This window comes from Anomaloglossus baeobatrachus, chromosome 3, assembly GCF_048569485.1.
Source record: "Anomaloglossus baeobatrachus isolate aAnoBae1 chromosome 3, aAnoBae1.hap1, whole genome shotgun sequence".
Classification (NCBI taxonomy): Eukaryota; Metazoa; Chordata; class Amphibia; order Anura; family Aromobatidae; genus Anomaloglossus; species Anomaloglossus baeobatrachus.
Window position 1 is genome coordinate 38,295,459 of NC_134355.1, and position 12,454 is coordinate 38,307,912.

At 43.4% G+C, this 12,454-nt stretch overlaps 1 protein-coding gene across 1 annotated transcript in view; it reads left to right on the forward strand.

Moving 5' to 3' along the window:
• USH2A (usherin) overlaps positions 1-12,454 on the forward strand; it is a 1,098,211-nt gene that overhangs the window by 645,086 nt on the left and 440,671 nt on the right. The window contains exons 38-39 of the mRNA XM_075339131.1: positions 8,340-8,490; positions 8,573-8,715. Of these exons, the coding sequence (XP_075195246.1) occupies positions 8,340-8,490; positions 8,573-8,715 (294 nt within the window). The remainder of the gene's footprint in view (positions 1-8,339; positions 8,491-8,572; positions 8,716-12,454) is intronic.

Genomic DNA, 12,454 nt, shown 5'->3' on the forward strand with positions numbered 1-12,454 from the left:
CAGGTTGATCTTTGTCTCATCTGTCCATAGAATACTTTTCCAGAACTGAGCTGGCTTCATGAGGTGTTTTTCAGCAAATTTAACTCTGGCCTGTCTATTTTTGGAATTGATGAATGGTTTGCATCTAGATGTGAACCCTTTGTATTTACTTTCATGGAGTCTTCTCTTTACTGTTGACTTAGAGACAGATACACCTACTTCACTGAGAGTGTTCTGGACTTCAGTTGATGTTGTGAACGGGTTCTTCTTCACCAAAGAAAGTATGCGGCGATCATCCACCACTGTTGTCATCCGTGGACGCCCAGGCCTTTTTGAGTTCCCAAGCTCACCAGTCAATTCCTTTTTTCTCAGAATGTACCCGACTGTTGATTTTGCTACTCCAAGCATGTCTGCTATCTCTCTGATGGATTTTTTCTTTTTTTTTCAGCCTCAGGATGTTCTGCTTCACCTCAATTGAGAGTTCCTTAGACCGCATGTTGTCTGGTCACAGCAACAGCTTCCAAATGCAAAACCACACACCTGTAATCAACCCCAGACCTTTTAACTACTTCATTGATTACAGGTTAATGAGGGAGACGCCTTCAGAGTTAATTGCAGCCCTTAGAGTCCATTGTCCAATTACTTTTGGTCCCTTGAAAAAGAGGAGGCTATGCATTACAGAGCTATGATTCCTAAACCCTTTCTCCGATTTGGATGTGAAAACTCTCATATTGCAGCTGGGAGTGTGCACTTTCAGCCCATATTATATATATAATTGTATTTCTGAACATGTTTTTGTAAACAGCTAACATAACAAAACTTGTGTCACTGTCCAAATATTTCTGGACCTAACTGTATATATGATTATATATATATATATATATATATATATATATATATATATATATATACATGTATATATATATATGATTTTTTTTTTAATTAACTTATTTTATTTAATGTTGTATCCTGTGTTTTTTTTTTAATAATTTCAATCATAAACACATAATTATTTTTTTTATATTTCTCACAATTTCCTGAGTTTATAATGTTAAAAAGTTGAATACATTTTTGTTGTCTTTTTCTTCAACATTCAAAAGCTGGGTCTCTTGGAAGAGGCGGGAATTAAAAAAAGGAACACATAAAAATGAAATGTCAACCGGAGGGAATGGGTTACATCTTAATTTAAAAAAGACCCAAAACAACAAATATGTGTATATATATATAAAAGTGATATATATGTATATATATATGTATATATATATATATATATATATATATAAATATATATATATATATATATATATATATATACACACGCATACACACATTTTTTATAATATATATATATATATATGCATGTATGTATATATATATATATATATGTATGCATGTATATATATATATGTATATATATATGTATATATATGTATATATATATATATATATATATATATATATATATATATATGTATATATATATGTATATATGTAGTATATGTATATATATATATATATATATATATATGTATATATGTGTATATATATATATATGTATATATATATATCACTATATATATATATATATATATATATATATATATATATATATATATATATCACTATATATATATATATATATATATATATATATATATATATATGAATTTTTTTTTAATTCTTTTATTTTATTTAATGTCGTATCCTGGGTTGTTTTTTTTAATAATTACAATCATAAACACATAAATATTTTTTTTATATTTCTCACAATTTCCTGATTTTATAATGTTAAAAAGTTGAATAAATTCTTGTTGTCTTTTTCTTTAAAATTCTTAATTTACATCTGAGACATTCAAGCCTCCAGCAAAATCCAACTTACCCAACTTGTGTACAAAGTCCCGTGGGGCTTATTTAAGAAAAAAAAAAGTAAAAGAACTGTCTGTAAAGTCTTTACAGTTACCAGAGGGCAAGTCAATGAGAAAAATGCAGGTTGTGTTTTGTTTTTTTTCAAGCCTCTCGTACAGTTTTAGAAAGCATTGCTTAATTCAGTGATATTAGTAAATAAAAAGGGAAAAGTTCTCACGTTCCTAATTTAAAAAAATTCATATTAAACATATTTTTGTGCATCTGAATCTTTTTCTTTTCCACTTTTCAATTTAAAGGCTTGTCCACATGGTATCAGGGACTAAAAGACAGTGAATGGAGGCCAAACGGGTCCTATACACATACACAAACCCACAATATGACAGTCTGGCAACAGCTTCAACTTCACTAAGGTCATGGCGGAGACTCATTGTGACCTCAGGTAACCTGACTGCTGGACATTCAGATTGCTGATCACAACCTAGTCTCAAAGTCCGGCAGTCAGGTCACACTGGGGGCTTCCCTGCTGCCCTCAGTGACTGAGTTCACACCCCCTCGGCTGTGAGTGATTCCCAGAAACTGCAGACAGCAGACATGTTTCACTGGCGGGTGAAGGGTTGGGTGTCACGGGGTGTGCAATGACAGAACAGGGGCCTCTAAGATGGTCCTCACCCCCGAGACCCGACACTGTCTCTTATCTTGGAGGTAGGCTTGATGGTAGCCAGGTACGAACCTCCAGCGTGAACCTAACTCCTGTCTGAACACTGATCTTACTCCACCTCTCGCACATCCTTGGGGCGCACTGGAAAACACAAAAACAAAACTCCACTAAACAATACAGACAATGGAGATCGGGAACTCATACACACAGCACTCAAAACACACAGGAGAGACAATATGTGTACTGTGGAACAACAAAAAAAGAAAAGAAGTAACGCACAACAGGGGAATATTCATGCCACTCAGAAGCGCAATATGGAACACCATAAACTGGATAACCACCAAGATCGGGATCGCTGGAGCTTATGCTGAAGCTATCATCGGCGCATACTGGAAGAAACCCAGGCTTTCAATAGGGAGGAGACAGCTACACGAGGCAGTTAGCAACCTGAGCTCTTAGATCCTGCTCACAAGTCTGAAGGAATCAACTTCTTCAGAGCTGAAGACCAGGGAACTTGAACCAGACGACGCTTGGCTCTGGCTGAACACTCATGAAGCCTCAGGTTGCTTGTCAGGTTCTGTGGTGTGAACAGAGTCTGATGTGCCAGCAGGTGTGCAGAGCTGAACATCGCATGACACCTGACCCAACCAGAAAGCTGCCAATCAGTGATGTGGGCGGGGTTATACACCGCTCACGATTTGGAGCTCTGTAAACTCTGCCGCAGAGAAAACTGATTCTATCACAACTGTTGTGCTTAGTAGACTGTGATACATCGCTGGAATCAGGGTCCTTGTCCCTCTATTATGATGGTGACACATTACATAGCAAAAACCTGGTGACAGATTCCCTCTAAGGGGGGCTCAATTTTATTCTTTTTGGAGGACTCCAAACTAAATTTGTTAGATGGATGTCCTGATGAAGGAAGCTGAGTACTCCTGAAACATGTTGACCTGTGTATGAAAATAAAAAGACATTAATCATTCATAAGTTCCGGAGGTGGTGACTAGTGCGGCTACACAACCCGATTTCTTCCTTTTCCCTTCCATCTGCTATAACCGGGGCTGCAGCTTTTCACCTGGACACTACATGCGGTTATAGGGGTTTGTGACTGGCACAACTCCTAGAGGTGAGTTTTCACTCTTAAGGGTACTTTACACGCTGCGATCTCGCTAGCGAGCGTACCCGCCCCTGTCGGTTGTGCGACACTGGCAAATTGCTCCCTGTGCTGCACAACATCGCTTACACCCATCACACGGACTTACCTTCCCTGCGACGTCACTCTGGCCGGCGAACCGCCTCCTTTCTAAGGGGGGCGGTTCGTTTGGCGTCACAGCGACGTCACACGGCAGCCGTCCAATAGAAGCGGAGGGGCGGAGATGAGCGGGACGTAACATCCCGCCCACCTCCTTCCTTCCTCATCGCCGGTGGATGCAGGTAAGGAGATGTTTGTCGTTCCTGCGGTGTCACACGTAGCGATGTATGCTGCCACAGGAACGACGAACAACATCGTACCTGCAGCAGCAACGATATTAAGGAAAGGAGTGACGTCTCAATGATCACCGTTTTTGGACGATTTTGCAATCGTTGATCGTCGCTCCTTGGTGTCACACGCTGCGATGTCGCTACCGGCGCCGGATGTGCGTCACTAACGACGTGACCCCAACGATATATTGGTAGCGATGTCACAGCGTGTAAAGCACCCTTTATTATCACCTTAGGTCTATTTTGGTAAGACCCCATTGCGCTTTTTCTTCCACAGTTTATACCGTAACGATATTGTTAGCACATTTTTGGGCCTGTCAAGGGAAAACAGACAGCAGTGGGTTCCAAAAATCCAATACTAAAATAGGGGCCCCCCTTTATTTTTTTTTATGATGTCAACTTACATCTCTCGCAATACAAACTATCCCGCTAGTGAACTTTTTGCTTTTGTCGTCTTCAACTCGCCTCCCATACACAAAAAGCTCTCAAAGACACCTCACTAGAATATGGATGAACCTCCAGCCTTCGTAGATAATAAAAAAAGCCATACATAAGGTATTAATTCCAAAATTCAAATGCGAAGTCAACGTATATGTCTAGAAAGGAGATCAATACGAAACGCAGTCACCCCCCTCCCCCAAAAAAAAAAAAGGGAAAAAAATCACTGATATCCCGCAGACTGATAAATTTCAGGAAAAAACAAGTTGCGCTCCGGCATATCTCTTGCCATTTTCAATCCCTAGTCATGTAATGACACAGTCGAATCACTACAGATGGAAATCTAGTGAAAAATGCGCAGCGCCTCTTGGAGCAACAATATCCAGCCAAGACCTGAATTATTTGTTGGCACAACTCAATTTCAACACTGATTCCTATATTAAACTCTGCGAAAAGATATTCGGCAATGACCCAGTTTATCAAGAGCACACATTGTGGTGCCATTCATTTCATGTGTATTCATAGACTGCCGGGTATCTGCATCTCTCAAGTGCGCCCGTTAGGGCTACTCCTCGTAGGCTTTCATTTCTCATCAACGCTCTTCATTGTACATTGATAGAGGGGAATCATGTCGGTATCCACTCCGGCAGATGCAAAAACATCTTGACGGTTACTCAGAGGAATTGTGTGTGGATAATATTTCATGAGCACTAGAGATACAAAATAAATAATCGGGAAATACACAGAGTTCAAACACAGTCTATGTCAGGAGCTCATTTTCTGCCTTCTCTGGGGAAAGTGCCTTGAGAAGAACCATCTTCACCGGTAAAGTAATGCCCATTTGTAGTCACCACCGAGCGCTCGACTAACTAAAGAAAATTCTGCAAGTAATTGTAACTTTATTTCACAGCATAGATCATTTACACAGAGGGGATTTTTTTCTGCCATGGACTGGACACAGCACGGATATCTGGAATACACTGAGAAAAAGCACAGTAATGAACGTGTAGTGAAAACTTAATATGTGTTTATTAATTATTTTTTGGATAATTTTACAAATTTTACACTAACTTTTTTTTTTGCATTAACAAAATATAGCTAAAGTTGTCTACACTTCTTTCTAAAATTAGGAAGACATTTCTCTATCTATATACTGGTATTTATCTATATCTCTATCCTGTATCTATATTATCTATCCTATCTATCCTATCCCTCTAGCTATCTATCTATCTATCTATCTATCCCTCTATCTATCTATCTATCTATCTATCCCTCTATCTATCTATCTATCCCTCTATCTATCTATCTATCTATCTATCTATCTATCCCTCTAGCTATCTATCTATCTATCTATCCCTCTATCTATCTATCTATCTATCTATCCCTCTATCTATCTATCTATCTATCTATCTATCTATCTATCTATCTATCTATCTATCTATCTATCTATCTATCTATCTATCCCTCTATCTATCTATCTATCTATCTATCTATCTATCTATCCCTCTATCTATCTATCTATCCCTCTATCTATCTATCTATCTATCTATCTATCTATCTATCTATCTATCTATCCCTCTATCTATCTATCTATCTATCTATCCCTCTAGCTATCTATCTATCTATCTATCTATCCCTCTAGCTATCTATCTATCTATCTATCCCTCTAGCTATCTATCTATCTATCTATCCCTCTATCTATCTATCTATCTATCTATCTATCTATCTATCTATCTATCCCTCTATCTATCTATCTATCTATCCCTCTATCTATCTATCTATCTATCTATCCCTCTATCTATCTATCTATCTATCTATCTATCTATCTATCTATCTATCCCTCTATCTATCTATCTATCTATCTATCTATCTATCCCTCTATCTATCTATCTATCTATCTATCTATCTATCTATCCCTCTATCTATCTATCTCTCTATCTATCTATCTATCCCTCTATCTATCTATCTATCTATCTATCCCTCTATCTATCTATCTATCTATCTGTCTATCTATCCCTCTATCTATCTATCCCTCTATCAATCTATCTATCTATCTATCTATCTATCTATCCATCTATCTATCTATCTATCCATCTATCTATCTATCTATCTATCTATCATCTATCTATCTATCTATCTATCTATCCCTCTATCTATCCCTCTATCTATCTATCTATCTATCTATCCATGTATGTTCTCCCCGTGTTTGTGTGGGTTTCCTCCGGGTTCTCTGGTTTCCTCCCACACTCCAAAAACATACTGATAGGGACTTTAGATTGTGAGCCCCAATGGGGACAGTGTTGCCAATGTATGTAAAGCGCTGTGGAATTAATAGCGCTATATAAATGAATAAAATTATTAATTATTATTATTCATACGAATAGGGAATGTATAGCAAATTATTGAAGTTATCTACTGTATATAGAGGTCGTTATCAATCATTGTACAGGAGGAGGAGGAGGTGAGCTGTGACATCACCTATTGTGAGCGATGGATCCTGTGTTATCTACTGTATATAAAGGGATTATCAGTCATTGTACAGGAGGGAGAGGAGGTGAGCTGTGACCTCGCCTATTGTGAATGGTGGATCCTGTGTTATCTACCGTGTATAGAGATGTTATCACTTTTATTATTATAATTTATTATTATAGCGCCATCAATTCCATGGCGCTTTACATGTTAAAGGGGTATATACATAATAGGGACAAGTACAATATTCATAAACAATACAAGACACAGACAGGTACAGGAGGATAGAGGTCCCTGCCCACGAGGGCTCACAGTCTACAAGGGATAGGTGAGGATTCAGTACTTATTGTACAGGAGGTGAGCTGTGACATCACCTATTGTGAATGGTGGATCCTGTGTTATCTATTGTATATAGAGGTGTGATCAGTCATTGTATAGGAGGGAGAGGAGATGAGCAGTGATATCACCTATTGTAAATAGTGGATACTGTGTGATCTACTGTATATAGAGGTGTTCTCACTCATTGTACAGGAGGAGGAGGAGGAGGTGAGCTGTGATATCACCTATTGTGAATGGTGTATTCTGTGTTATCTACTGTATACAGAGATATTATCAGTTATTGTACAGGAGGAGGAGGTGAGCTGTGACTTCTATTGTTAATGGTTGTTAATGGTGGATCCTGTGTCATCTATACACAGGTGATACAAGTCATTACAATCCTACCTGTAATTATAATGGGATGACTGCTGAGAATCTCTACAGGACAATAAATATTAGCCTATTTTTGTATTTTCTCTCTTTGAATATTATGCATTCCTTTTTTTTTTTTTTTTCACCTTCATTTTCTACAGCATTTTGATTCTAATATACCGTAGCCCTAATAATCCTTACATTCGCTGCCGGATGTAAAATCTGTAATTTTTCGTGTACGTTGTCCCCAGTGAGGACAGTAATAGCCCCCCACTTACCTGCGCGGCCCCTCACCATGGTCCCGTCTATGCGGCCGTCACACAGATGTTTTCTGTAATTATACATTTGGTGGTTGTATCCTGAATTGAGAACATAAGGAGAGAAAGCAGGAACAGATTTTCTCCGGGCGCATAATATACATCATATATTTACTGTTTGCTTAGTTTGCATTGAGAAGCTACCTTTTAAATGTAATGTACCATAAAAGTAAGGTTTATCTGCATGAAGAATAAAATTGTTGCTATAGGTAAGAATCTGGCTTTTAGTGTTATGTTAACCCTGTTAGCCCGGTGGTAATGCTGAAATAAGAGTTGGCGCGGAGCTAGTTCAGCAGTGAAACATTAAATTAAATGGTCCATGTTAACATCGCTGTTGATCCCGAGGAAAAGTTTTTTCCAGTATATGGAGCATTTCAATTTTATCCAACATATGCTCCCCACAGTTTTCTCTGCTCTAATTCATCCATGTTTTCCGACAGCTCCAGATGGTGTCCTGCCTCCGAGGCTTTCATCTGCCAACCCGACCAGTCTTCAGGTTGTCTGGTCTTCACCAGCTCGAAATAACGCTCCTGGCTTACCCAACTATCGACTCCAGATGAGATCGACTGACCCCACCAACAGAATGACGGAGTAAGCAAAATTGTACATGTTGCCTTGAATAGATCCTTGTAGAATGATGATTGATGCTAAATCCTTTCTTTCGACTTCCCAGTGAGTTTTCAGGCCCCAGCGCCTCCTTCATCTACACTGTGAAGAATCTCCAGCCGTACACCACCTACCAACTGAGGATCATTGCCTCCAATGCCTATGGAGATACCTACAGCAAATGGACCAACCTGTCTACGGAGCAGGACAGTAAGTCAAGACTCATGGTCAAGTGTCCCAATCGTCTCCCTGTGTGTTGTGACCAGTGACAGCCTTTGGACTGGAGCCTCTCATTTGGCTCTCCTTACATAAATGGGTTTCAGTTATCTTGGCACTGAAGTGGTTAAGTGCCAGTTTTGCTATTGCAGCTTATCCAAATTAGTTCTGTCACGCTGTACAAAGGGCTAGTAAGACGTAGTACAGCGTATTTCCCACTAGGTGGCAGCAGAGTAGTGAAGGAGAGTCAAAGTAATATTGTAACAGAAAGGCAGCTAAAGTACAGCAGAGTAAAGGGGGCTTTACACGCTATGATATTGTTAGCGAGCGTACCCGCCCCCATTGTTTGTGCGTCACGGGCAAATCGCTGCCCGTGGCGCACAATATCGCTAACACCCGTCACACATACTTACCTTGCCTAGCGACGTTGCTGTGGGCGGCGAACAACCTCTTTGTTAAGGGGGAGGTTCGTGCGCCGTCACAGCGACGTCACACAGCGGCCCGTCAATAGAAGTGGAATGGCGGAGACCAGCCACATTATCGACACGCCCACCTCGTTGCAGGAGGACGCAGGTAAGCTGTTGTTCGTCGTTCCCGGGGTGTCACGTATAGCGATATGTGCTGCCTCAGGAACGACGAACAACCTACGTCCACAACGACCAACGAGATTTTGAAAATGAACGACGTATCAACGATTAGGTGAGTATTTTTGATCGTTAACACTCGCTCCTAGCTGTTACATGTAACGACGTCGCTAACTATGCTGGATGTGCATCACAAATTCCATGACCCCGACGACATATCGTTAGCGATAACATTGTGTGTAAATGGGCCTTAACTTCAGCAGGCAGTTAACAGGCGAACCACCAGGGGGCAGTAGAGTAGTAAAACAGTCAGGGTCTAGCCAGAAAAGTCGAGTCACTGCAAAGGGAGTTTCAAAATCAAATCAGAAGGCAGAACAGAGTCAGAAGCCGGGAGATCAGGTATGCAGAGGGAAACACAAACAACAGACAAGAACGGGAAGTCAGGGATCGGGACAGGCAGACGAACTTGGGAGGGTACAAGTCAGAACACAGTAGCAGGGAGGCAGGACAGATCGGGACCACTGACCAGAACTAGTATACCAGCTGCAAGGCAGAAATATCAACTGGCTCTGACCCATAGGTAGAGAGGCAAGATATAGCGTCCTGGGATCCAGAACGAGGCAAAGGAATTTAACCCTGGACATGACCAGGCCGCAGCAGGGAAAATCTGGCATAGATCATGACAAGTTCCTTGCTGAGTGATCAGCTGCACTTACTAAGTAGTCACGCCCTTCAGCTTTAAATATTGGTGTATCCCAGCATTCCCTGCTGAAGGTGCAAAGTCATTTGTGTCCTGGCTGCCTTTAAGGAAGGTTCTGCAAGTCTAGTGTACCGCCCCCCGGCCTCGGCTGCAGCCGCCGAGCTGCTTGGATCCGTGCTCACGTTCTACAGGTGGTGGCTCGAGCCTCTCACAGACCCGGGGGTCACGTCGCTCTGCAAGGGGGTTGGCGTTACACACGGGGGAATGCGGGTATTTTGTTTTGGGGTGATTGTTCGTGACGCCATCCACGGGGTTTTGTGGTGATGGTGGACACCACCGCTGCGGTGAAGGTACGGGGACTCCCGGGAGCGGTGTAGTGGCGCAGCTAGGTGTTGACCCCTCCGTGGGTAGGGGGTGTTGGTCCCGGGGCCCGGTGGTGCGAGGGCCGGGGTGCAGGGCGCTGCGGTGCAGCGCGGTGCCGTGCCTGATGGCACTGGTGTACTCACGATTATACCACACAGAGTCACTGGTAAACCAAACGAAGGTATAAACGGGGCCCGCAGCCGGCTGCAGCTTCCTAGTTGGGTTGGCAATGTCCACCTTTCTCCTTCACCTATGTTGTAGTTTGACCACTGTGTCTGAGCACTGGTAGTCTGCTCCCCGGCGTGTAGATGTCGGAGGAGCTCCTTTGCCCACAGGCGCTGGCCCTTGGATCTCTGGCCTTTGGCGATGGCTGCACTCAACTCCTCTGAACTCTTCTGCTCTGAACTGTTTGTGTTTTTCCCTGCCTCAGGCCAGCAGACTCCTCGGTGGGCGTGTGTTTCCGCCTGACTCCGCCCACCTGGTGTGCCTGTCTAACACTGAGGGAGGCAATCATGTCTTTGTGGTTGGCTGATGGTACCTTTCTAGTGTGGGGGGGTGTATGTGGTGATGTTGTGACCTGTGACCCCTGGGGTCCAGTGCGTCACATTCCCCCTTGGTTTAATGCAGATCGTCCGCGGGCTGCCCGTCCACACCAGTTTATTTTGTTGTTAACTGAAAAAAGATGAATAACAGTTAAACATTCAAAAAGCATTTTCATTTCTTCCCTTATGGGAGGCACATCACTTGAACCGTTGCAAACGGGAAAACATTTTAATAACATTAACGGGTCCTTCCGCTTTCCCACCCAAGCAACCTGAACCTTGATGCTGCCCCTAAGAAACAGGCTGCACCCCTTTTCCCCAGTCTGGAAAACGGGAACTGGCCCAGGCCACCCAAGCGGGAACGGGTACGGTGCTACGCATCCGGCAGTCCTTCAGAGGCCCCGCGTCCAAGGGGACCCCTGACCCGGAGGATGGTCACCGGTCCTGGTGGTGACCGGACCCCAGCCTGCTCTGCTGCGGGTCCTTCCTCCAACCAGCCTCTCCGGAGACTGGCAGTGGCGGGAAGGGGCAGTTGGGGGACTATTTACAAACCCAATAGTTTTTGAGTGGCTTGCATGTTCTCAGCCTTGTCTTTGGGGGAAATAGTGACAACATCAGTCCCAACGGGGACGGGCACTTCAGCAGCCAACGGGCTACCACAAAATAAACTTGTTGGTCCCAACGGGGACTGTCATTGTTGACAATGGGAGTCCGCTGCCTTACTTTTCATTCGGAGAAGGTGGCGGGGAGGCTCGGACGTGCAGCTGAGCACCCAGACGTGCCCTCCTTACGCCCGGGGCTTGTACAGAGATTTGGGACAACTGGGATTCACGGGTCTCACCATTAACGGGCCCTGCCTCCTGGCAGGCCAGTAGGTCTGGGAAGGTTTGGTCCTGCAGGGGCATTTTCCCCGAGGTGGGCCTCTCGCTTACCTGCACCACGGCTGCCATCTCTTCTATCTCTTGCTTCCAGCCCAGAGCCTGCTGCATCGACTCAACCTGGACCTGGATGCAGAATTGCGCCAACTTCCTTTCCAGCCACGTCGCCGTTCCCGGCGGTAACGGGCCCCATGTCGCCTCAGTTTCAGTGCCTTGAGCGTGCGCCGCTCCTGCGGCCCACGCGGGAACTGTTGCTTCTTTTCCACTGGCGGTCTTCCCTCAAGGACATAGGGGCGTGGGTCACCTACCCGCTCCTCAAGAATGGTCTCCACTTCGTACAACCCGCAGGCGCTGGCCCTTGGATCTCTGGCCTTTGGCGGTGGCTGCACTCAACTCCTCTGAACTCTTCTGCTCTGAACTGTTTGTGTTTTTCCCTGCCTCAGGCCAGCAGACTCCTCGGTGGGTGTGTCTTTCCGCCTGACTCCGCCCACCTGGTGTGCCTGTCTAACCCTGAGGGAGGCAATCAGGTCTTTGTGGTTGGCTGATGGTACCTTTCTAGTGTGGGGAGGTGTATGTGGTGATGTTGTGACCTGTGACCCCTGGTGTCCAGGACGTCACACTAGTTCCTGTGCTCAGGCTATATCCTTTTGTTTGTTTATTTTTCCC